Source organism: Leptonotus elevatus, chromosome 10 (genome assembly GCF_054856555.1).
Source record: "Leptonotus elevatus isolate MCC_2025b chromosome 10, RoL_Lele_1.0, whole genome shotgun sequence".
Lineage (NCBI taxonomy): Eukaryota > Metazoa > Chordata > Actinopteri > Syngnathiformes > Syngnathidae > Leptonotus > Leptonotus elevatus.
The window spans coordinates 21,084,136-21,108,130 of record NC_141248.1 but is presented as its reverse complement, the minus strand read 5'-3'; the positions used below and the strand labels follow the sequence as shown (position 1 = coordinate 21,108,130).

The 23,995-nt window shown below is 41.3% G+C and overlaps 1 protein-coding gene and 1 long non-coding RNA gene across 2 annotated transcripts in view; one reads left to right on the top strand and one right to left on the bottom strand.

The window, feature by feature from the left end:
• The window catches only part of LOC147167572 (metabotropic glutamate receptor 4-like), a 140,698-nt gene that overhangs the window by 18,331 nt on the left and 98,372 nt on the right, over window positions 1-23,995 (bottom strand). Inside the window, exons 4-7 of the mRNA XM_086088122.1 lie at window positions 20,305-20,440; window positions 20,023-20,177; window positions 18,848-18,988; window positions 10,042-10,242 (exon numbers count right to left, since the gene is read on the bottom strand). Coding sequence (XP_085944248.1) covers window positions 10,042-10,242; window positions 18,848-18,988; window positions 20,023-20,177; window positions 20,305-20,440 — 633 coding nt within the window. The remainder of the gene's footprint in view (window positions 1-10,041; window positions 10,243-18,847; window positions 18,989-20,022; window positions 20,178-20,304; window positions 20,441-23,995) is intronic.
• The window catches only part of LOC147167573 (uncharacterized), a 158,885-nt gene that overhangs the window by 121,481 nt on the left and 13,409 nt on the right, over window positions 1-23,995 (top strand). The gene's annotated exons all lie outside the window — the stretch shown is intronic.

Below are 23,995 nucleotides of genomic sequence, written 5' to 3'. Positions count from 1 at the left end.
CATGTCTTCTTCCCCTGTAGGTTGAAAATAGCATCGAAGCCCATATGTCATGCTAAGCAAATTTGTGAGGAAATTGAGACGACAAGATTATTATTTCAGCATACAGGGAGTCCACAAGTTACGCCGGAGTTCCGTTCCTACGCTGTCGATCTAAGCCGAGTTTTGACTTGAGTTGGATTTCACCGTTAAAGTCGATATTTACATCAAAATACTCTATTTATCTATTTTGTAATTTAAAAAAACATATGTGCGCGACCCTGAAGAGCCGGAACCGGTTTTTCGTGTTTCCGCATGGACATTCATTGCTGTTGTAATTCAAACTTAAACACGGGAATGTGACGCGCCTGATGGCGAGCCGATCTGCTCGATACGCATTCGTTTGTGGAGGTAACAACAACACAACTTTAAATAACTTTAAAATGGCGTGATTACTGTGGGAATTTAACAAAAAAGAAGGTGTTACGGACGAGGCACGGGTTGCGTACGACGTAACTCGAGGACTCCCTGTACTTAACAGTAGACCCTTTTTTGGCTTTTTTAGTGTTGTGCATTATTTTTTAATGTAAAATAGTTGCCTTGGCTCAATAATGTTTGGGAAATCCTGTCTTATATAATATTGATGGTGTATTTGGGTTTCTAGCTGCTACATATAAATCATCAAAATTAGAAGAAACTCAATCATGAAATATTTCACTCACTGCAAAGTGAATACAAAGTAATATTTAAATTTCACTTTTTAAACTTTTATTTTTCACTTTTTTCATTGTATTCTAATTTATTGAGGCACTTGTTTATGCAGCGTACACACACAAAGAATCACGTTAGAATTGGTTTTAGCATTAGCATTGTGAGTCAACTGATGAATCTTCTTTTTATTGATTTTTTTTTTTTAACAGTCGATAACAGTTTGAAACATGCCCCATATAAGGCCCAATGTAAACGCCGGCATTAGACTTTAATTAAATTTTGACTAAAGGTGAGTGTGTAATTTAAGATACTTTGTCCGGCTTTTGAAGTCTGTTACAATTATCTGACATCTTAACCTTCAAGCTATCGAAGCATGTTTGTATGTTCCCCCTGTGCAGTGAATAATATTTATCACCAAAGACTTTGTTTATTACTAAATTTAACTAAACTGTGTACATTTTTGAAAATTATATTACTTCTTGAGGATGCTTTAAACAGATGAAACGTCATTAATCCATTATATGAGGCGTTTGAGGGCCCCTAAAAATCTTAGGGTCCCAGGAAACTGCCTGTGTTTACCTAAAGGCAAGTGTGCCCCAGAGTACTGACGACTACTGACGACCGTTAGCTACAGTACGAGTGCTAACAATGATGCGCTTTGACTTTGTGTCTTCTGCTTCATCACTGTGATAACTGTGTGCTGTTTGAAGACACGCCGTAATGATGTGCCACTAAAAAGAAAGGTCCCATCTTTACCATACAGCAGATTGATGAGCCTAACTGCCGGCCGAGTGAAGCGTTTAATCAAGGTAGAACATAGAGAGCGGTCCTGAGAGGCACAACGGAGGGACTCTGTGTGCAATTGCTTTTGCTGTCAACATTCACAAACCCGATGAAAAAGCTTCTGCATTGTTAGGTTTTTTGTTTGTTTTGTTTTATACCCCCCCCTTCCAGATATGATTTATTTATTTGGAAACCTCCCACACGTCCGAAATGAAAAGGGTGCGCGTGGTAATTCTGCTGAGTCGTTTTTCTTTGTGTCTTCGCCGGAGGAAGCAGCGCTCTGATCCACAGCTGGGCTGACTCATCCAGATGTGGATTAGAGCTTCAGACGGGCCCGCCTAGTTGACAATGCCGCCCACGTCACAAAGCAGCCGGCCGTCATGGGAGGATTACACTGACTTTGTGTCCCATAAGGGGGGAATTACAGTGTGTATTAAGCCCATTGACACAGTCAATATAGACATGTTCTTTTTTAATTTAAGTCTTTTGTTAGGACGGCACTAGCTCAGTATGGAAGATTCTTGGATTGTAAGGAATAATGTAAATTGAAGCTGCAAGCTTGTGAATGCACCTCCTTTTTCAAATCTATTGATCAAATGCTTAGCAAACTGACGCCAGGTTCTGCCAATTTTACATGGCGTAGGCAGAAACACTTGATAATTTCAGGTCAACTTCTACGAGAACTGGTTTCGGTTGGGGCTTCTTTTGGCAAATTACCAGGAATTTGTGAAAGTAGGAGACCTGAAATTGACACAGAATTGCTGTTCAACACAAACTGGATGACTTCCTGTTCCTGTTGCGGTCAGGGCAGGCAGGAGAGGCAGAAGCTCCCTCTGCCGACATTAGATGGTATAGACAGAAATGCTCTCCAACTTCTCGTCGTATTTGACTGAACTGCTTAGTAGGACTATATCAAAGTACGAGTTGAAATTGGCCTAAAATGGCTACCTCAAGTCAAGTCAAATCAACCAAAAATGGATGACCTGTTACCTGTGACCGTTTTTTTGATGAAACAGTTGTCTGGCCTCATTTGAACAACTATCCATGGGTTTATACATGCATTCACATTCACAAAGCCGATGTGGCTTGCCGCTTTGAGATAATTAGGTGCATGCGACATCAACAATTGATTTTTAACGCAAATGGGAATATTCTTGAGTGTTCTACCTCTGCTACGCCTCTGATACCCCCTTAAAAGACGATAAACTTGGTTGACTTAAAAGGCGCCACCCCCATTGGTACCTTACAAGGCAATAACTGCAGTCAGGCTTCGACATTAAACTGGACACTCCCCCTTACATGCTGGTTGCCTTCTGCCTCTGTTATTAATTCAAACAACAGTACATTTGCAAGTCTACTAAAAATGAACTGCTAAACCACTTTGGAACATAACTAGTTCTAATAGGAATGTAAATCTACTTTTCAATCACTAAATGCCTAATAAACCCAATCAACACTGCATCAAATGCGACATAGATATCATCTTCTCGCTTATGTTGAAAATTGTCCATGATTCATGTGTGCCAGCAATATCCCGGGAACCCCTTTCACTCGCCACTCAATGATCATTTCACAATCAAGCGTCAAGAAACATGTATTTGTCAATTCAGATTTAGCTGGCCACCCGCAGAGACTCGCCGAGGAAACATTTTGTCTCGAGCTGCAAACTGAAGCAAGCCAGCGTGATCTCCGCAGGACGCTCGTATGTCAGCAATGCTGACGAGAACAATGGGACTCATAACAAAAACATGTTTATGCGCTAGTGACATTCACCACCAAAGCCAGTGGCTTACACGATTCCAAATGGATACAATGCGTTGAGTCACACGTCAGTAGTCACATCAGATTTGAGTCCATTGGATTGCCAAACTGGACAATGACCACAATACCAAGTACCAAAAATGTCGTCGCTGCACTGGGTAGCATCCTCAAAAGTTATTTTGAGCCTGACGCCGTTTCCAACAGAACTGAAAGGAGCGGTGCCCTAAAAATGTATCTGAACTGGGACTTGTGGGTCTTAAAAATGTATACTGGCCATGAGACAATGTTCAGTCCACTACCTCTTCCCCTCATGGCTAGACGTTCCACTTTTGACCACTGACCATTTTTCCAGCAAATCGGCGGCAGGGCATTTGATCAAAATTTTTGTTCGCATCCTCACCCTGCTGTACCCTCCATATTTGAACGTACAATGTCAGTGGGAAGATGACTTTGTCTCTTTGGTTTAAGAGAGACCGGCATTGTATGATATTACTGTTAAAAGGTTTGCTGACAAAGATACGAAAGCCAAACTATGGCATGACATTATTTTTATATACGATACTGTGCAAAAAGCCGAAGGGTTTCATTCACGTTGGAGGACATCATGATAGAAAAAATAACCAGTTTGCATTGTTTACGTTTTTATATCCCGTCCCCGTAAAGAGGTTTCTGGTTGCCTTTAGGAATAATGACTACCGCCGCCAATGGTATGGAGGGGAATTATTTCTTGCGCATGCGCTGAAGGTACGTAATAGTCTCGGTCGGTGCTGTGTGTATTTACATCATTTTTGTACGCGGCATGTCGACGTCGGCCGACACCACAGGGGGTGGGGGGGGGGGGTGGGGGGCAATGTCGGATTGGTGTATCTAGGCCTTAACAGCAATACTCATTCACAACCATCTTGTTTGTGTACTCTTTGACCCATGCAGACATATGTAATCCATACTGTGCCACCTTGTTGGCTGGCCAATTGGAAGATGATGTGTAAAAAAACATGTGAGTAGTGATTAGTAGACTTTAAGCTTTACATATCATTGCTAAGTAGCTAAGTCAACTAATTTGTTCAACCCCTACTACCTTCTCCGTCACAGTTTACCATGCTACTATTGACAAAAAAAATTCTGCAGAACTGAGGTGAACTACCCCCAAAATGGATTTAAAAGTCGTTGGATCTAAATAAACACTTTGTCACATTAGCTTCTTTCTCACGGTTATCATCTTATTTCTGATACCATTTGTAACGGAAGTCTGAAGAGCAATACCCTCCGTATTGGAACACAGTTTTGTTGTGTTTAAAAACAAACCGTAAACTGACTAGTAACACCACACTCTATGATATAACCTTCTCTCTCATGGCTATCGTCCCACTTCTGACACCATTTTGCTCAGAACTCACAAGATTAGTACCCTGAGGATTAGCACTCTCAAGAACACAGTTTTACTGTTTTACGGTGTCTTGGTAGTCACAAACACAACTCAACTGTCACACTGCTTCCCTGTTTGGTAGGCACGGCCCCACCTCTGACACCACTTGTCACCACTCTGAGGAGTAGTGACACTAAATAGCCAAACTTTTTTTGGGCATGACATGAACAGAACTGTAGTGATGCTGTGACACAGATGGCATCATGTGCTGGCACAGCACATCACACCTCTCCAGTGGTGAACTAAATTGAGAAGAAGAAAAAAAACGGGGATTCAAGTGATTGGGTAATGAAATGAAATGGCCGAAGGGGGAACGCGACTTGTGGTTTCTGTCGTTCTCCCTGTGCCAGTGGTAGGTCTTCTTCATTAGGGCGGAGATTCTAGGCCAGTCTGGCCAATGTTTGAGTTGCAGATAAGAAATGAGGCCTGTCATGTGGCACAAACTGCTTGTCTAAACAGTCTGCTCGCATAATGAGCTCCACAGAGGCCTCCTCCTCCTTCTTCTCCTCCTCCTCCTCCTCCTCCTCCTCCTCCTCCTCCTTTGCTGCCGCTACATTGAGCTGCACTGTAATGTGACAACGTGTGCCCTGAGGTTGCAAGCGTGTGCGAACTGACGGCCACTTGCTTGTTCCGGGCCACTGGGGTTAATTAACTGCTTGTAATCATATGCAATATTTAATGATCATGGTAGCGGTACACACCTTAAGAATTAGCGCTCATTAATCCAACATGTGCTTTCCATCAGCCCCCCCGCACACATGGAGGCACACACCTTGGCGAATGAAGGCATGTTTCCCTGCCACACCGGTCATTAACTCTTAATGACCTCTGCATGGGAAAGTCATGCAGAATTTACCACAAGTACACTTCACTCTTAAAGTGTGTCTTGCGCCTCAATGGCTCCATCATTGCTTTACATCTGCAACTAATTCTGTTACAATCATAGGCACGTCAAATGTGAATTATAATGAAAAAAAGAACACGTTACTTAATTAAAGTGTCAGTGAAGTGGGTGTCTGCTCGTATTGACCCAGTTATTGATGATTAAACGGCATAAACCCCACTACCGGGCAATGCTTCATCCGCCAATATTTCAAAGTTTCCTGTTATTCGTTAATCGGGGAAAAAAACGGGCATCCGTCATTCACAGATTAACGGACCTCCGTCAATATTGACGGAATGCCCACCTCTGCATTTTGCCATTCATATTGTAACATCCTCTGAGTATGTTAACAACACTACTCTATTTTCTGTGACCTAAAGTGCACTTAAAGTGCCAAATGATTTATAAAATTAGCAGCAAGAATAGGTTGATTTTCATAATGCTTTTGTCAAGTAAAGCAAGATGTTTGCGAGCTTTAAGCCTGTGCAAGGACAAAAGAGAGCAGAGCCAAAAAATATTATAATTTGTGACAACATTGTGGGAGACAGGAAAGACTGATGAGAAGCTGCTTTTATGCTCTTGACCAATTGAATTGAGAAGTCTAAGGAGAGTCGCAGTGGATGTGTTTGAGTATTTGCGCTTTGTTGGCTGCTGCTGCTGAATGGGCTGAAACTGAACTGTGAAATTGATTTGCGATAAAGAAAAGGGGGCTCTGACTCTAGATTTGTCAGTGTGGAAAATGTGATCAGAGAGAACGTAAAAGAATCACACAGATATTAGCAGACTATGAGAACTATCTGGAGATTATGTTCCAGCTTTTCAAAAAGGTTATCTGTCATCAACTAGCTTAGCGTGCACCCTCCAGACAGTGTGCTGAGATATAGCAGATAAATGTGTTTTTGCGGCAGCGGCTCCCTGTGAGCGTCTGCTTTGAGGCGGGCTCGCTCTTTAAGGAGCTTTTTGAAATTTCATCCGCATCGCATGAGAAACCCAAGCCCATACTTTGTAGGCGTTGTCATTATTTTTAGCGGCAACCCACCAAAACTGCTGACAAACACACCCGTGTGCAACAATAGATTCATGCTGGCTCTCTCCCAGCAATGAATCATCATTACAAGAAAAGTGACCCACTTCAACAAGGATTGCCGCTAACCCGAGGTAGCTCCAACTCGACGAACTCTAACCCTACTAATCCTAACGCAGCACTAATTCCCAAACCAACCCTCACCTTACTAGCCCTAAACTTAAACCCCATCAACTACTACCCTTACATGGGCCACTTACCCAACCCTACCTGGCCATCCTGGAAATGGGATTCCCCACATCTGTGGTCCCTTCTCAAGGTTCCTTCTGTTTTCCCCATATGGGGATTTTTGAGTTTTGCCTTGCCCTCTTGGGGGGATTTAGATTAGGGGATGTCTCATTTCTCAATTGTGGACCTGTGAAACCCTTTGAGACTTTTGTGATTAAGGTCTATATAAATTAATTTAAATCAACACAAATAAATATATATATATATATATATATATATATATATATATATATATATATATTAAATACATATTTTCCACACGTTTCATATATCAACATCACACCATACTTTAAATTCAGTCTACAAAGAATTCACAGCCCTAGCAAATGCAGTTGTAGCTCTTGTTTTATACATCTGGACAGTTTCAATATCTTGCTGTGGGCTGATGCAATTATATGGAGTGTGCTGCAGTGTTACCTGGAAGCAACCCGTCTGGTCAGATGAAACCTCCATCTACACTGTTGAAATAAATCAATTTAAGGTTTGATAGATCAATAACATGTCGTATCTTGTCTCTTCTTAAAAGGACTTGGTGATTTCTTACTGTAGCTCCGTGTAAGATTTCCTGTTAGGCTGTGTTTATAAACACACACACACACACACACACACCATTACTTAAAGGGATCTTTCCACTTTTCTAAGATCAAATAATGTTTGAGGTACATTTTCCTGAAAATATGATCAAACTTTGGAGTTGAGAGGTTCCGCACTGTACGTTTTGAAAAATATCAGTGCGGACATGGTGTTTTTATAGATAACGGTGCAATTTAGTCTTTAGGGTATCTTCCTGTTTGGTGATGGCTAACTTTTTCTCGTTTCTCTGCCAGGCTTTTCTAATCACACACACACCACCACCACAACCCAAAAAAAAAGAAAAAGAAAACTCTAAAGGGGCCGAATGAAAGTCAAGAGTCCCTTTAGGCAAGTGTCTCTGCTCAGCAGATGTCTGGGGATTCAGGTTAGCGAGATGAAAGGGCCATGAGACACCTTTAATGGTCACTATGATATAGTAATTCTCCAAGTGGCGCTACTGAAACCTAACATATGCACAGATTCAACACTGTAGCTGAAAAAGGAACACTTAGCCAATCATTTAAACGGCGCAGATCATCAATCTTTCACATGTGCTAAACAGCGCTAGAATTGGTATTCATCAAAGGTACGGTTGGATACACATTTTAACCCTAACTCTTCTAAAGATAGCCTAACCTTGATCCAATTCATTTACACCCTAATCCAAACCCAACCCTAACTCGATTAACCCTCCTTAAAGAAACCACTAAAACTACTAATCTGAAACCGAAGACACAACTCCTATCCCTACTCACGCTAACCCTGACTAGCCATAATTTATAAACCTTAATCCCTACTAGCCTTTACCTCTAATCCGAGCAACCCTTACCCAGCCCTAATTCCAAACCGACAAACTATAACACCTAGTTCATTATAACCCCAACTAACCGTAACCACTAACCCTACTACAACTAACTGCTACTATATGTAAAGTGTAACATACCAATTATAACCCTATTGACCCCAAACAACCCTCTTAACTTCTAACCCTTAATCCACTAACACTAACCAACCAATATCTAAATTAACCTACTAATACTGATCCTAACCTCAAATCCTACCACCTCTAATTTGGTTTTGAGTACACAGTATGTCCGTCATAACCGACATGTCTGTCTTTTGTATAAAGATTTAAAATTTATAGTACCAGTACTTTTAGTATTGGTCTAAAATCATGTCCCCACTGGACAGTAGTGTTGCCCGACCAGAGCCAAGAATATGTGACGTGTAATAACATGTATTTAAAATAAAAACTTCCCAGTGAGAGGCGCTTCTTCTTTCCTTAAATAGTTTTTAAACTCTCTCTCACACTTATGGATTAAACATTTAATTGACATTCTGCCAAAGCGACAAGTAGATATTAATTAGAATTGAAAGAAAAAGATAGCTCACACAGAGCACGACTTCAAATGAATAATTTATCTACACAAATGCTGTATAACCCGCCCACACACACACACACACACACACACACATCCTTGAGTTTGCGTGAAATAATAATTGTTTTAAATTCCTTCCCCACATTTTTTAATAATATGAAATGTGGATACGTGGGGATTTTTTGGGTGTGTGAATAATTGAAAAATTAATATGCCAGACATGGATGTGGACTTAACTAATAGCTGGCAGGAGAAAATGCAAAAAAAAAACAACTATAAAATAGAGGATGATGTCATCAATGCATTTGAAATCATTGTGGCAAAGCATGTGATTGAAGTGGAAGTCTTTGGGCAAAATATGCAACTGATTCTTGCTGTAACATGGAACGAACCCTATAAATGTGACAATGATCTTTTAGGGGCGAGGCCTATATTTGTTTAGATGACATCAGGTAAGAACTGAAGCAGATCAGGTGGCAGAAACAATTCCCCAGAATATAACATTGCAGATTGACCACCCCGTATATTGGAAGGCTAATAGACGTCAGGAGTGGATAATTTTTTAGTCAGCCTGGAAAGGATCATAAGAAAGCAAAAATATTCATAATAATAATCATATTTCATTTTATACACTACCCTTTTGCGTTCAAAAAGGCAAATGCAGACACTGTGATTTTTATTTTTAACTTTTTTTTTTTTTTACCTTAGATGTGATTATAGGGCAGTGTTGTTGTTTTTTGTACCGCAGACTGTTTCATGTAAGGACATTCTGACGGCTCGGCAGAAAAAACAAATAATTAACTCTGCAACTCACCACTGAATGCAGTTGTTGTTATTAAAGGTAGGCTTTGCTTTTGTTTCTCTTCAACAAGCCGGTCCCATCATGGGGTAATTGAAGCCGTTCTGACGACTTCACTGCCTCATTTGCAAGCCTTTTGTGACGCAGGGCGAGTTTGGTGCCTTTGTGAGTCAACTAATGTTTTTTTTTTTTAGGAGGTTGTAGGCTATTTTTCTGTCTCATTATTTGGCCTTGACAAGATACTCTCCAAACATACTTTTTTTTCCCCCTTTTAACTCATTTTGCTGTCTTGTGGGCTTACTTTTGTTTGTTGTTTGTGTGCACGTGACTGGGATGAGTGTTTTGACAGAGACACAAGTGGATGCACTTGATATTCCAAATTCCAAATTAGCTGGGGGAAATGTGGGTATAGGTTGCATAAGTGGCGTGCCAACTCACCTTTAAAGTTGAGGCGGCGTATGTGCTTGAGCAGGTGCGTGCCGTTGATGGGGTCCATCTTGGCGCAGAGGCCCACCTTGCCCGGGCACAGCTCCTGGTGCATGTTGTGCAGCGCGTGCGCCATGGAGTAGACGGCGTCAATCACAAACTGCACTTTGCCTTCCTGCTCATAGTTGGAGTCTTTCCCGATCCGCTCTTGATCTGTAAGACAGGCGTGACGTAGTATGATTAGGGAAATTAACTCATTTGCTCCCAAAAATTTATAAATCCGTTCTATTTGAAACGTTTTAAGTGTCCCAAAGACGTATTTATACTCTTTTTTTTATTTTATTTAATGCTTGAGCATACAGAAGGCTTTGATGCAGCCTTTCAACTGCAAAGAACGGTTGAAGAAATGGTAGTTATTACACAAAGGGCCAGCAAGTGGCAGCAGAGCAAAAGAGATCAACCAGGGCCATGTTGGAAAAAAAAGCTCATTTACTCACAGTTCTAAATAGATTTGTATATATAATAATGATGAAACTTAGCTATATTCTAATGCTAATTGCTGCAAAACGGCAGATAGAAATGTACTTTTTTTCCTGATAAAAGAAGAGAGTCTAATCTTTCCTTTGATAGGTTCCATGTTTTAATAGCAATAGAACACAATATTCTGTGGGCCTTGCAAAATCAGTCAAAATCCAGTAAAACGGCTGGAAAATGGCTGGTATGAATGAGCTAATAAGCAAACTTCCATGATTTTATGTTGTTAAAAGAGAAGTCAAAACATTTCTTAACATATTCTATACATCCTCACCATTAGTCTAAATACGGTATTCTGATTAATATTGGGTTTGTGGAATTTTAATTAAGCAGCAAAATCCACCCGTTTCATCTTGGAGGGCGGCCATTTTGCCCACTGAAAATGACATCACAGTGCCAAGTCAAGGTCTTGATACTCGGTTGCCTTTTGTGTGGCCGTTTTATGATCAGGAACGAGACATTTTTAATTACAGTAGAAAAGAGAAAATTGCCATTAATTTTATGCAATTCCAAGGAAAATGCTATGTTTGGATGTATAGGTCTTTCTTTAAAATGATCTGCCATTGTTTTTTTCTGTGTACATTTTAGGTATCAAAAGTATTAGCGGTATCGGTGACTACTCAAGAGTTGAGTACTCGTGCTGGTATAGTTTGAAAAAAAAAACATCCATAGTAATTACTAATGCTGTTCATATGTTGAGGGCTGGTCCGATACTGTACATTTACTAAGCACTGTACAGTATGTGTTCACATTTTCTCGTAAATCGGTTCAATAGTTTTGTCCTAGATTTACCAACAAAACAGAGCCAGAAAAATTATTTCCTTGGTAGAGGTAAACACACGTGTTTCTACCTGATCTAATAGTTGAAGTCAATATCTTGAGCCTATCCGCAACAACTTCATTTGTTGCTGTGTCACTTTGTGGAGCAGAGCGGTTTGGACAGCGCAATTCGGCACCAACCTGCTCAGAATGATTGCGTACCTGCATCGGTCCTCTGTGGCTTCTCTTATTTTCGCCGCACAGAAAGAGCCTTGCCTGCCGCAATTAGCTGGAAGCTAAATATGTGGAGCGCTGCTGATGAGAGAATCAATTCCAATATGTGGAGTGTAGGTTAGAGGTTGGTTTTTATTATTATTATTTTTTTTTTTTCTGTCCTGCGGGAAATCTTACCAGTGTAAGGGGGGAAATCTCCTCCTTGTTTCCACAGAAGGATTACATGGATTTTGCCTGCAAAGTCTCCATGTTCATTTGCAATTATCTTTTACCTACAGTGAATACTTGTCATTTTTCATTAACTTCAAATTCTATAGTTGGATGGCATAAGCCATAGTTTGGGTTGGAATTCATTTACAGAACCCAAGTGAGAGAAATTATGCACGCAGCAAATGTGGACATACATTTGCTCAGATAATCCACTCAGTGTAATAACTTGCGATAGGAGTTCATTAATCCCGACCCAGGCTGTTGCAAAGCTTCTTTTTTTTTTTCTTTTTCTTTTTTTGCGATGATTAATTGCTTAGAAGTGCAAACGGTGGACTCCGAAAAGCAGATGCAACACGCCAATCCCGACGTATTCATCCCCGCCGCGAGCCGTTTGACAAAAGACACGTGGATTAAGCGGCGAATAATTAGCAGCGACGAGCTAATCGTCGAGCTGCAGCTACTAATACGGCACTTCGTAATGGAATTGCCAGTCAACAGGTGGACGACTCGCTCTTTTTTCAATTATTTCCAATGAGCCAACGCAATGGAAAAAAGTGTGACACACAAGGTTTTATTTTAATGTGTGAGCAGCCTGACTTCTTTGAGTTGAAGATATTTTCTTTCCCCCCAAAAGTAGGCACTGGTGTCATTGGTGTTGCCCTCAATCAGGTGACTAAGCAAATCTGTTATTGCCTGGAGACCAAGGATGCTGGGGAGGTTTCTGTATTTTTTGCATGAGGGTTAATGAACTAAGCAGCACGGTGGTTAAGTGGTTGGCAAGTCTTTCTCCCAGTTCTAAAATTTGGGCTACTTCGGCTTGCGTTGCATTGAAGGATTTTTTTTCTATTTTTTTTTTTTTTTTTTTACTTAATGGCCGATTAATCAGTAATTGTCATTTTCTTTCTTCCAAAAATCTGCATTGGTCTCAAAGAAATCCAAATTGTTCGAGCCCTAATATGAATAAATGTACAGTACAGTTCCGCCCCTTACAGGGGTTATGTTCAGCCAACTTCTGCATTCTGAAAACCAAGACGAAGCATTTCCTTGTGGGGTCTACAATTTCTTTATTTAGACAAGATGTCTTCAAGAGCGGGCGGCACGGTGGCTGACTGGTTAGCACGACCGCCTCCCAGTGCAAAGGTTGTGAGATCAAGTCCGGGCTTCGGCCTTCCTGGGTGGAGTTTGCATGTTCTCCCCGTGCTTGCGTGGGTTTTCTCCGGGTACTCCGGTTTCCTCCCACATTCCAAAAACATGCATGGCAGGTGAATTGGACACTCCAAATTGTCCATAGGTGTGATTGTGAGTATGATTGTTCGTCTCTGTGTGCCCTGCGATTTGCTGGCAACCAGTTCAGGGTGTACCCCGCCTACTGCCCGAAGCCAGCTGGGATAGGCTCCAGCAACCCCCGCGACCCTTGTGAGGACAAGCGGTACAGAAAATGGATGGATGGATGGATGTCTTCAAGAGCTACGATATGACCTTGTCTGATGTCCTGAGTTACATCTAAAACTCTTCCAGTTTGGTCATGTGACATTCCCCATAAAACAACATTATAATGCATACAGTACACGTTCATGTTTGGGGCCTTGGCTTGAAAATATTTAAATATGAACTCGACTTCTTTAAGGATCCTTGATTTGGGAATTAGTGTGAGTATGGGTGACGTTAAATATTTTTGTTTTATATGTGCCGTTGTGAATGAATGAATTAGTTAATGTTACATTAATTTTGTTTGTTCAGCTGTAATCACACTGGGGTAAATGTCAAGTGTTTGGAAATAAGCAATGAAATATTTCATCTAAACAACGCATTGCTCTAGTAACGTTTCCAATCACGGCTGATCGGTGTAATTATTGCCTTTCATATTCAGACGCATGGTACAAAGGTTAAGTGGTTTTATTATTGTGTGTTTGTGCACATCTAAAGTCACATGTCTGATCTCGCACTTGCATACATGAATAAAATAACACAATCTTTCTTTTAGCCTTTGATATGTTGATTATAAATATTCACTTTGTAGCAATTATACGACAAATGAGTCATTTAATATGCTAAATATGTCTTGTGATGAGGTTATGGCTTCGCGGCTGTGCTCATTCGAGCATTTTCTAACATCAGCTTGTTTATCATTCAACCGGCGTCTCCATTTTCAATCCCCGCTTCAATCCGAAAGGTGCTAGACCCCCCCAAATCAGCGCCCGTCGCCCCATCTCGGCCGCATCTCATCTCCTCGCCATTCTAACGATCATCCCGTGAGATTTTCAAACGGCCATCAGGAGGGGACGGCTGCAGTAATTAAAGGGCCACGGGGGCTTTGATTGGACACAGTTTGGCTGACGCGAAGAAGAAGAAGAAGCCTCAGGCATTGTGAACGAGCGTGGGCGCTAGAGCAATGGCGCTTGGTTGGGGCCGTCGACAGGCCACCCACGCTTAACTTTCCATCGACGTTTCAGGACACTTTGCTCCTCAACGTCGTCGCCGTCTCGTGTAGGCTCTCCAGTCTGGAGCTTTCATGACGCGATCATTCTTTCAGACGCTGCGTTTGCGGGCCAGCGACGCAGATTTCGAAGTCTCGTTCAAAGGCAGCCTTTCCTGTTTTTTTATTTGAAGATGCGACTTTCAAAATTATTTGCACACTGACTCAGTCGTAATATGAAAGCATCCAATTTAATGAGAGGGAAAGAAGTGATGTTAATGGAGACAGAAAGGTTGCTAGTCGGCCAACTTGCTGAAAGGCTATAAAGGTGTACACACAGTGATAATTGGGATGAATTTGATTATCGTTTGTCCCTTCTGATCAAAAGTCAGTTAAATTCAGATTACCGGATGTCTGCCACAGACTATCATGTGAAATGATCCTTTCGTGTGATGTGAAATGATGTGATGTAAAACACACATACTAATGTTCGGGATTTGAAGCATGTTTTCCCTTTCAGGCAGGAGAGGCTCAAATATCGAAGATAGTCTTAGGTGTGATTACCCTCTGGTGTTGTTACACCTTGATCCGCTCAGAAAACAGTGGACGCTACCCGTCATAAATGTTAAACCTGTTCCACGAATCCTTCTGCGTGTGGTAAGCACTGAGTTTTGCTGAGCTCCCGCGTGATTGTGTCATGAAACGTAACGATTTACACAAACATATCGACGATCGGGCCGAAATTGAGCACCCTTTCCACACCAAAGGCCCAATTATCGAAGATTGTCTTGAGTGATTATCCCATGCTGTCGGGGTTTACCTCATTGAAATGTTCAGAAAGCAGACAGAGCGAGCCATCGTAAACACTCAACCTTGTACAATATTTGTACAAGTACTGTGCAGCGTACAAACATACGACAACTATAAGTGATTATCTTGTGGTGCGTGGTTTATTAAAAGTGATTTTGTTCCACGATCTGCTTACAAAACAGTCGGTCTGATTATCGGAAATATTAAACAGATTTTTGCAGTTCTGGTCAAGACCAAGTTGGACCAATTCGCACACTCTGTGACTTTGACATTAAATGGAAAGATCAACTTACAAATGGAGGAGCATTTGGTTGTTGTAGGTCCTCGTCGAATGCGTCTCCCAAGTCTTTGCCATAATAGAAAAGCAGAAGAGTTTCTGGTGGACCGGGTTAAAAGTGAACAGAAGAGCAGCATCTGACCTTTTTGTTGATCCCAGAGTTTCCTTTGGGATCAACACATCATCTACCTCATCTAATCCATCCATTTGGTTAATTATCGCCTGTTTGACAACAAGACGAAGATAATGATATGCTGAAGTAGCGCCAAGCACAAGACAAGACATTGTTGATCAATGCTTAATGCAAAAGTACTCCAAATGAAGCATTGAATTTTCCACATAAAAATACAGACACTTCAAAGGCAGGTTGACCAGATGTCCATCGTTACACGATGTGAAGTTGGATTTTTTTTTCCTGCAGTGCACTTGTTAGGAATTACTGTTTTATAGCAATGATAGTAAACTATCATGTGATGTGATATTTCCGAGAAAAAGAAATAAAGAGAAAATGCATTTGGACAAAATGTATCTTCTGGGAGACTTTTTAATTGTATTTGAATCTGTAGCTATAAAAACAATCATGTCCTGTTTGATTAGGTGAGAAGGTACAAAATTCTTTATTAAATTTCAACTCTGGCTGGCAACGCCCCTCCTAACCTCTCAGCTGGTGCACTTTCCAGATTCTATTCAATTTTGTCATACAAGACCAGTCCATTAAATCATTTTTGCAAAGTTCTGTGCAGCCAGCGCTGTTAGCATTCTTTTTAGCAAAACAACATTTACTCTCTCTGCTGCTTTCACTCTCTTCAATAAGCAGCATGAATGAAGTGTCTGCATTGCGCCTTACCTCCCCTTTCAAAATTAATCAACTCCTTCATAAACAGCTAAAAGACAAGCTTCCCTTTTTTTTGGTTCACGTGGTCGCGCAAGCCCTTCTTATCCTTTGATCATGAGCTGAGCGGGGCGCGCTGATTATTCTCGTTTTATTTTTTTCCTGCCGAGAGAGACGTCAAAGCCTCTCCACTGCGCAGGGAGTTGTCACTCTTTAACCTCCAACAACTGTTGTGAGACTGGCCGTCCCCGTGAAGCAAAGGTTAGAATGATGTTGGAAGCTAAAATAGATGTAAAGGCTGAGGCGAGTGATGGGGGAAAGAATCTATCGATGCGGCTCCATTCTCGAGCTCCGTTCGCTCCTGACTCGGGTTTGTTGTCAAATCGGGCAGCGCGGCACCCTCGTGGTCACTATGTCCGCCTCATATTTCTGTGGTTCTGGGTTCGAATGCTACTCATTCATACAATGAATCACAATATTTATGTTGTGTGCTCACAAAAGCACAATAATACACCAACCACCTAGCAAATGTGTAATACCCGCTACATGCAGCGCTACTTAATTGACATGTTGGCTAGAATGGTAGTGACTTGCTGTTACTATTGGAACATCGCTGGCATTCTCGAAGGAGCCCGCCAGGATTCCCAATGGCTGGCCAGCATAGGTCAGTGTCATCAACCACCCTCCGCGACCAAGCCTCTGCGTTCCCTCTCTGGAGGCCTTCAGTGGTTGATTTGACGTTTCTCATGTGGAGTCCTTCAGGGACTTTACACTAGCATAGCTGAGATTATTTGTCCACCCCCCACAACTCCAAAACTTTCTTTCTTCTCTAAATCCAAATGTATGAATAATACATGACATCATCCACACTTCACAGTTTGATTTTTTTTGCCCAGTGTAAAATATCTGGGAGTAAAGATACTTGAGTCAGCATGCGAGTCACACATATTAGGGCTGAACAACTTCACATCGATATTTATTTATTTATTTGTGGTTGTCCACTCACTCATCCTCCATTGTGATAATTATCATATCGTATTGGGACATATTGTTACATCCCTAGTTACGACCTACACGACCTACCATTTCGACTTTACGACGCCCGTGCCTCGTCCGTAGCACCTTCTTTTTCATTAATTTCCCACAGTAATCACGCCATTTTAAAGTTATTTAAAGTTGTGCTGTTGCCTCCAGCAACGGGCGTCCATCGAGCAGGTCGGCTCGTCATCAGGCACGTCACATTTCCGTGTTTATGTTTCCATTAGCTCCGCTTTGCCGTCCGTCAGCAATAAATGTCCGTGTGGAAACATGAAATATTGGTTCCAGCATCTTCCGGGTGGTGCAAATATATATATATTTTTAAACTACTGTGCAAAGTATTTTAGTGTAAATATCGACTTAAATGGTGAAATCTGACTATTTCGGGTTACATCGCCAGCGTAGGAACAGAACTCGTCCGTAACTCAAGGACTCCCTGTAGTAGCAACATTTTCTAAGCACATAGGGGAGAAAAAAAATAACATTCTTAACACCACAGAATAATCGGTCTGGATAATATACTCAACAAAAATATAAACGCAACACTTTTGTTTTTGCTCCCATTTTTTTATTTTTGGTCTAAATCTGTGATAGTGAGCACTTCTCCTTTGTCGAGATATATCAAGAGGCTCATTAGACAACATGATTAGTGCACAGGTGTGCCTTAGACTGCCCACAATAAAAGGCCACTCTGAAAGGTGCAGTTTTGTTACATTTTCCAGGTTTTCTGGGGACTCAGAAAACCAATCAGTACTGACCAATAAAACAAAAGCGTACCTTTCAGAGTGGCCAGTCTAAGGCACACCTGTGCACTAATCAGGGTGTCTAATCAGCATCTTGATATGGCACACCTGTAAGGTGGGATGGATTATCCCAGTGAACATTATTTGAGAGAAATGGTGATATTGTTTGTGGAAAAAGTTTTAGATCTTTGAGTTCATCTCATAAAAAATGGGAGCAAAAACAAAAGTGTTGCGTTTATATTTTGGTTGACATATATTTGAGGCCTTTTGCTGACACGAGAAGGAAAATACTACATAAAGTGTTTGCCATCCGACTAAGACTACAAATAAGAAAATAATTTTGTTTTGGCACCACACTTGCGTGGGTTCATATACTCCACATCACAACACAGCGTTGCTCTTAAATACCAACATCTGCATGGAAAGCAGCGAGTGTGCGTGCATTCGCGTGGCCTGAGGGCACCGCGATGACTCGGTGGCGCTTCACAGCATGAGGGTCGCTGCCTCGACTCCCCGCCGAGCGTGCGTGCACGCATGCTGCCTCGAGAAGTGTAATTTAGCTTGAATGCAGGACTTTGAATTTGTGCTGGTGGGAATGAGTTTGGACTTTATATCCTTGATAACATTTAATGGGGCCGTGCGTTTCTAAAAACAAATATGGCTGGATTTTCACCGCAGGTCAAGGTGCCTAATTCTGATTTAACGCCCCGAAATTGGATTTTATTCTGTGTGCATAATATATATGTGGTGTGACACATCTGATATGGCTGTTCACACATTCACCGAACAACATCTAAATTGCGCATAAGTTACTATGAAAGTTTCAGCAGTAGGCAGTAACGGTCGGTCTCGAAGTAAATAACAATAGATAACTAGTACAGATGACAGCAATAAGAACACAGTGCTCAGTGAAGTATAACAAACATAATGGTGCTTTGTTTCATATCCAGTTCAGTACGACTTACTCGTGCACTTTTTGAGCCCGGAGCCTTTCTTCAGGGCGTGTCGGCTCAGCTTGCAACTGAAGTTGTTCTCCCAGAACTCGGCGAACCAGATGTTCCGTCTGTTGTTCTCCAGCGTGCGGCTGATGAAATAGCGGTCGAACCCTGGACACATTCAATGCCATCAGTCGTTTCATAGGGTGAGGCTGCAAGATGTGTAGACACTCTTATTTTATTTTTTACTCTTATTTTTGTATTCTTATTTTTAAATTTTACCATATTTCCTTGAGTAATATACGCCATTTCCCGATTAGTTGCGCTTAAGACAACCTGAAATCTCCAGCTCAGGGAAAAAATGGGTAGTAAGTGTAATTACCACAGTTTATATTATTCACATACACATACATTAGAGATTTAACTGCAAAGCCTGTTTGAGCATCACTGCTAACCAAAAGAGCAGCACCTACCAAATCAGGCAAAACAGTCTTTTAGTTAAATTAAAGTGTACCTTTAATGACAAATACAGTTCTGGTAGATTCTGATGTTTGGTCACTCCACAATCTTGTGTGTTAGGTCTGCACGATATGGCCTAAAATTCATATCATGGTATGAATTGCATACCCTCACGATAACATGAATCATGATATGACATTTAGGGTAGCAATTATTTTTAATTTAATAATGATAAATTACTAATAGGTTACTTATATAGTCCACCAGAGAAACTAAAATAGAATGATAAAACAAATATAAATCATATGCAAGTCAGAATTAAAAGCTAGCACTGCCTGGTGCAAAATAGTCCAAACCCAAAAATAATGCTGCTTATTTTTTAATGAAAAGAGCACAACCGGCTTTCAGATGGAGCTACAATACATTTATTTGTTTAACTCAGCCTGCCTCTGTTCTTGTCGATTCTCTGCATTTCTTCACGATAGTCCTTTTTATTTAGTTTTGAAGTCCAGCGTTCTACTGGATGCTGACTCGTGGTTTCTCCGTAATGTTCAATATGTCCGTGTTAAAATTCAGGGGAACAGCACGACTTATTTTTCAAGATAGTCTGCCTCGGTTCTTGACTTTTTGCTGTATTTCTGCACCATAAACAATCCTGTTACACGTCTCTGCAGTAAATAAAGGCCCCCCAGTTACTATTTGCAGAAATGCGGTATCCACTATACGACTCCTAAGACTGTCTTTACCCTTGATGGACTGGCGCTTGGGCAGGATGGTGACCGCCCCTTCCGCCATCTCCTCCTGGTGCAGGACTGGAGAAATCTTGGACCCCCAACTGTCGGAGCCCACCCAGATGAAATGTCCCGTCTGGTTGGCCTTTTTAGCAGCGTGGAGCAGCCGCCTGCAAAAAGGGGCGAGTATGAAGTAGAAACGCCAACAGGGCAATCCCACTTTTGGCTCACTCTGCAATTCATCACATAGTGGACCACTGCTTAGCCTTTCTCCATGTACAGTATTTTGCCACCTACCTGATGTCATCTTCATTGGCAAAAATGATGACGACTCTGGCGTTGGGATTTTCGCGTAGGCGTCTGATGACCTTGTCGAATTCGCCCTGTTTGGGCTCCCTGGGAATCTTCACCGACTGGGAGATGCACACGCCACCTTCGATGCAAACACAGAAACAGGAAATCTGTGAATGCGGACAATCTATTTTGTCTTTGCTGACAGCCGGGGTGCCTAAAAGCATGGATTATCCCTTCAAGCACACACAGTCCAAAAATTCATACTAGCATATATATCAGGTATACTATACTTTATATATCTCAGACACAAAGGTAATTAATTGTAAGCTGTACAAAAAGTTGTTCATTTACACCCAACAACGTATAGTCGGGATTGTGTAAAAATAACAAAAGTGTTTTACAACTTTCTCCCGTCGTCATCTTGACAAAATATTTTGAAATTGTCACTTTGTTGTCTAGACAATGGAGATCCCTCGAGACTAAACACAGACACTACGCCTAACCTGTGAACGTGTGACGGATGCTTGTGCATCCTAAACACTCCCGATGACACACTCATGTTGTGATGTGCACTTTCTCACAATTATGACAAGTTGCAATCATCGCTCCTGTAGATGAAAGGAGAACAAAAATCCCAAAGACATGCTCCAGATCCTGGTAATTCTCCCTAAAGGAGTGGGGGCTTTTCAAACTGTGAAGTCGATCCATGTGTTCTTCTGTTTTCCCCATTATTTTTTGCTCTTATGATGTATTTAATGAAGACGACGATTTAAAAACGTGATCCTAAGAAAATCAACACAGATCATATTTTGTCACAGGTTTGACACCAGACCCATGCCTTGGTTGAAGTGACATGCAGATAAAAAATATATCTATATATACATACTTCCCACTTCAATGAAGTGGAGTGAGTAGTTATACATTCACCCACAGAAGAGAAGACAAACACGGTCGATTGTAATTATCTAAGTTTTAATCATAGATGATTTTCACAAATGTATAATTCACTGTAATTGGATGACATTTCAGAAGAGTGCATGAAACTGGTAAGCCTTCCGATTTTTCAGGACCCAAGAAAGTAGCTCTCAGCATCAAAACGGTTGGTGACCTCGATCTATAGTGTAAAACTAATAATGACCGTACCTGACTGGTGTTTATGACAAACATCATACTCAATGAAAGGCTGAAATATCGATCATAAAATATCTGGCCACCGTGAAGGCTTGTTAGAGTAATTCCAGGCTTATTTGTATGTACTCTTATTGATTATTGCCTCATGTTGAAGCAAGCACACTATTGATTTTCAATCACTGTATACCTGAGGTCTAACTTCAAAACACTACTTGTCACCTCCTTGCATTTTTTAAACCATCATCACTGAGCTTTCAGGATTATTGAGAAAAGTGTTCTATTGATTTTGGACGACATTGGAGCTAAACGCCCAAATTAGCTCAGGTCAAAGTCATATTGATGAATGTTTTCCATCCCGTTTGAGCAATCACTTTGTGCTTTGCAGTTACCAATAAAATGACACCGACCTATTGTCTCTATTCAATTTCATTTTTTTTTGTTTTGTTTTTGTTTTGGGTGATTTTGCCTTTTTTCCCCCTCAAGTGTCGGTCGGGTTGGTCACATTTTTTAGAAATCGTCTCAAATGTTTCAAATCGGTACATGTCCATCATTTTTGCCAATAATTGTTTAAAAATGAAATAGAGCAGCCAATGAGGGATGCCCCTCTTTTGTCTTCAAGTCGTTTGCACTCATTGCTTGTTGAAATTCCGCCAAATCGTGAATCAATGCGGATCATGTCCCCGGTAGTGACAAACACTCAGATCATTATCACCCAAATGGAATTTGGAGTTACCCCTGCTTGTGCTACAGAGCTTTTAAGCATCTGTCAGCTAATTGTTTAGATGTTTCAGGCCCGACAAATGCAACCCTTTGGATTGCTGTCGTTTCAGTAATCATCGCAGCTTCCCCATCCAGCTGGAAAAAAAAAAAAGGCAGAAAAAGACTGACTGCCTGTCCAGGAAGACGACGTCTGGAATTAGCTGTTGGATGGAGTCAAGCTTTTTGCAGCCAGAGAGACACAAAATCAAAAGTGTTGCTTTACACCGGAGCAGGCAGACACGTGATTGCTCAAGGCGCATTTTCACTGCAGGAACTTTTGGGGGAACAATTAACGGGACGGAAATTTGGTTGGTAACCAAGTGTTGTCCTGGGGTAATTTATGAATGCATGCCAATTACGTAATTGGTTAAATTTAGTTCTGGTGTAATTGATCTACCCCTGAAATGACTGCTAAGGGTTCAATACGCATTTGTACAGGAATTATTTTGAGGTGGGGTCTGTAGTGACAAACATATGTGAGAGGATGACTCTCATCCAGTGTTGCCAATGTTTTTACTTTGTCGTTAGATTTGTCCACTTTTTAGACCTTTTTGGTGACTTTGATTGTCCAAATCCAATAGCGACTTTTTCTGGTCGACAAAGTCAATGTCTTTGTTTCTACATTTAAATGCTAAACTAAATCGCCCGTGCCGTTCATTTGTAGATATGTAAATGTTTTTAGCGCAAGTTTCTGCTCACTTTTACGGCCTCTGCAGGACATCCATGAAAGTGACGCACAGTAAAAGATTGATTGTTTAAACTGTAAATATACAATACACTATTATCCTAAAACAGGTTAATACAGAGTGACCAGGTGTCCCGTGTTTTTCCAGGACAGACCTGGTAAACAGGGACAGTCCCGGATTTGAGCCTTGTGTCCCGAGTCCCAGCGGATTTCGCCAGCCCCATTGTTTTGTCGCGTTTATACGCAGCTCCTGTACCGGCATCCCGTTTTTATTTATTTATTTTTATTTCAGTCAGCAAGTTGTGGCTTTGTGATGTCAGTCACACAGTTGCCGTGTCTAAGAATGATGGGAAATGTGGTCCTACTGCCCAGATGCTGAGCTTTTCTGGCGGCATATTTCCAATGTTACAATGCAAGACCGGCGCAAGGTGAACGGCACGGCACTGGAAAAAATGCAAATCGGTTAATTTGTGGATAGTAAACGACAAATATGAGGGTGATTACTATACTCTGATAATGAATTTATGATGTCATATAGGAACTTTTAGGACAGCCTCTAGCTACTTAACTTCCGTGAGGAACTTCTCAACCATCCTCAGCTTCCACTCCAGTTCCACTGATTAGGTGTTATCCATCAAGATGAATTCAGTTCATTTAAAATGCAAGCTTTACGGTCATAAGATGGAGCCATTGAAGGAAGATCTGCCTTTTATTTCCCCTCCTAACTACATCATAACTGCCCAGTTTGCTTTTAATGACGCCTCACTAGAACCTGAGCAGCTACAGATGTACCGACAATAAAGATCCCCCTTACCGGATTAATGAGGCTGATTATGAAACGGTAATCCGAAAGTCCCGATCCCACACGGCTCGCAAATGAACTCTGGTCGGCGAACGACATTTCAAACGACAAACTGTTCTTGACAAACTGTTCTTGACAAACTGTTCTTGACAAACTGTTCTTGACAAACTGCAGAAAGTCATAAAAGTTCACGTTGGAGTTGCCCCCATTTCGAAGTATTCATCAAGGAAAAGAGGAACTTTTTTTTTTGTTTTTTGATGGCAGAAAGGAAGAGAGGCCGCGATGCATCTCCCTTCCTGGTGCATTTACAATACAAA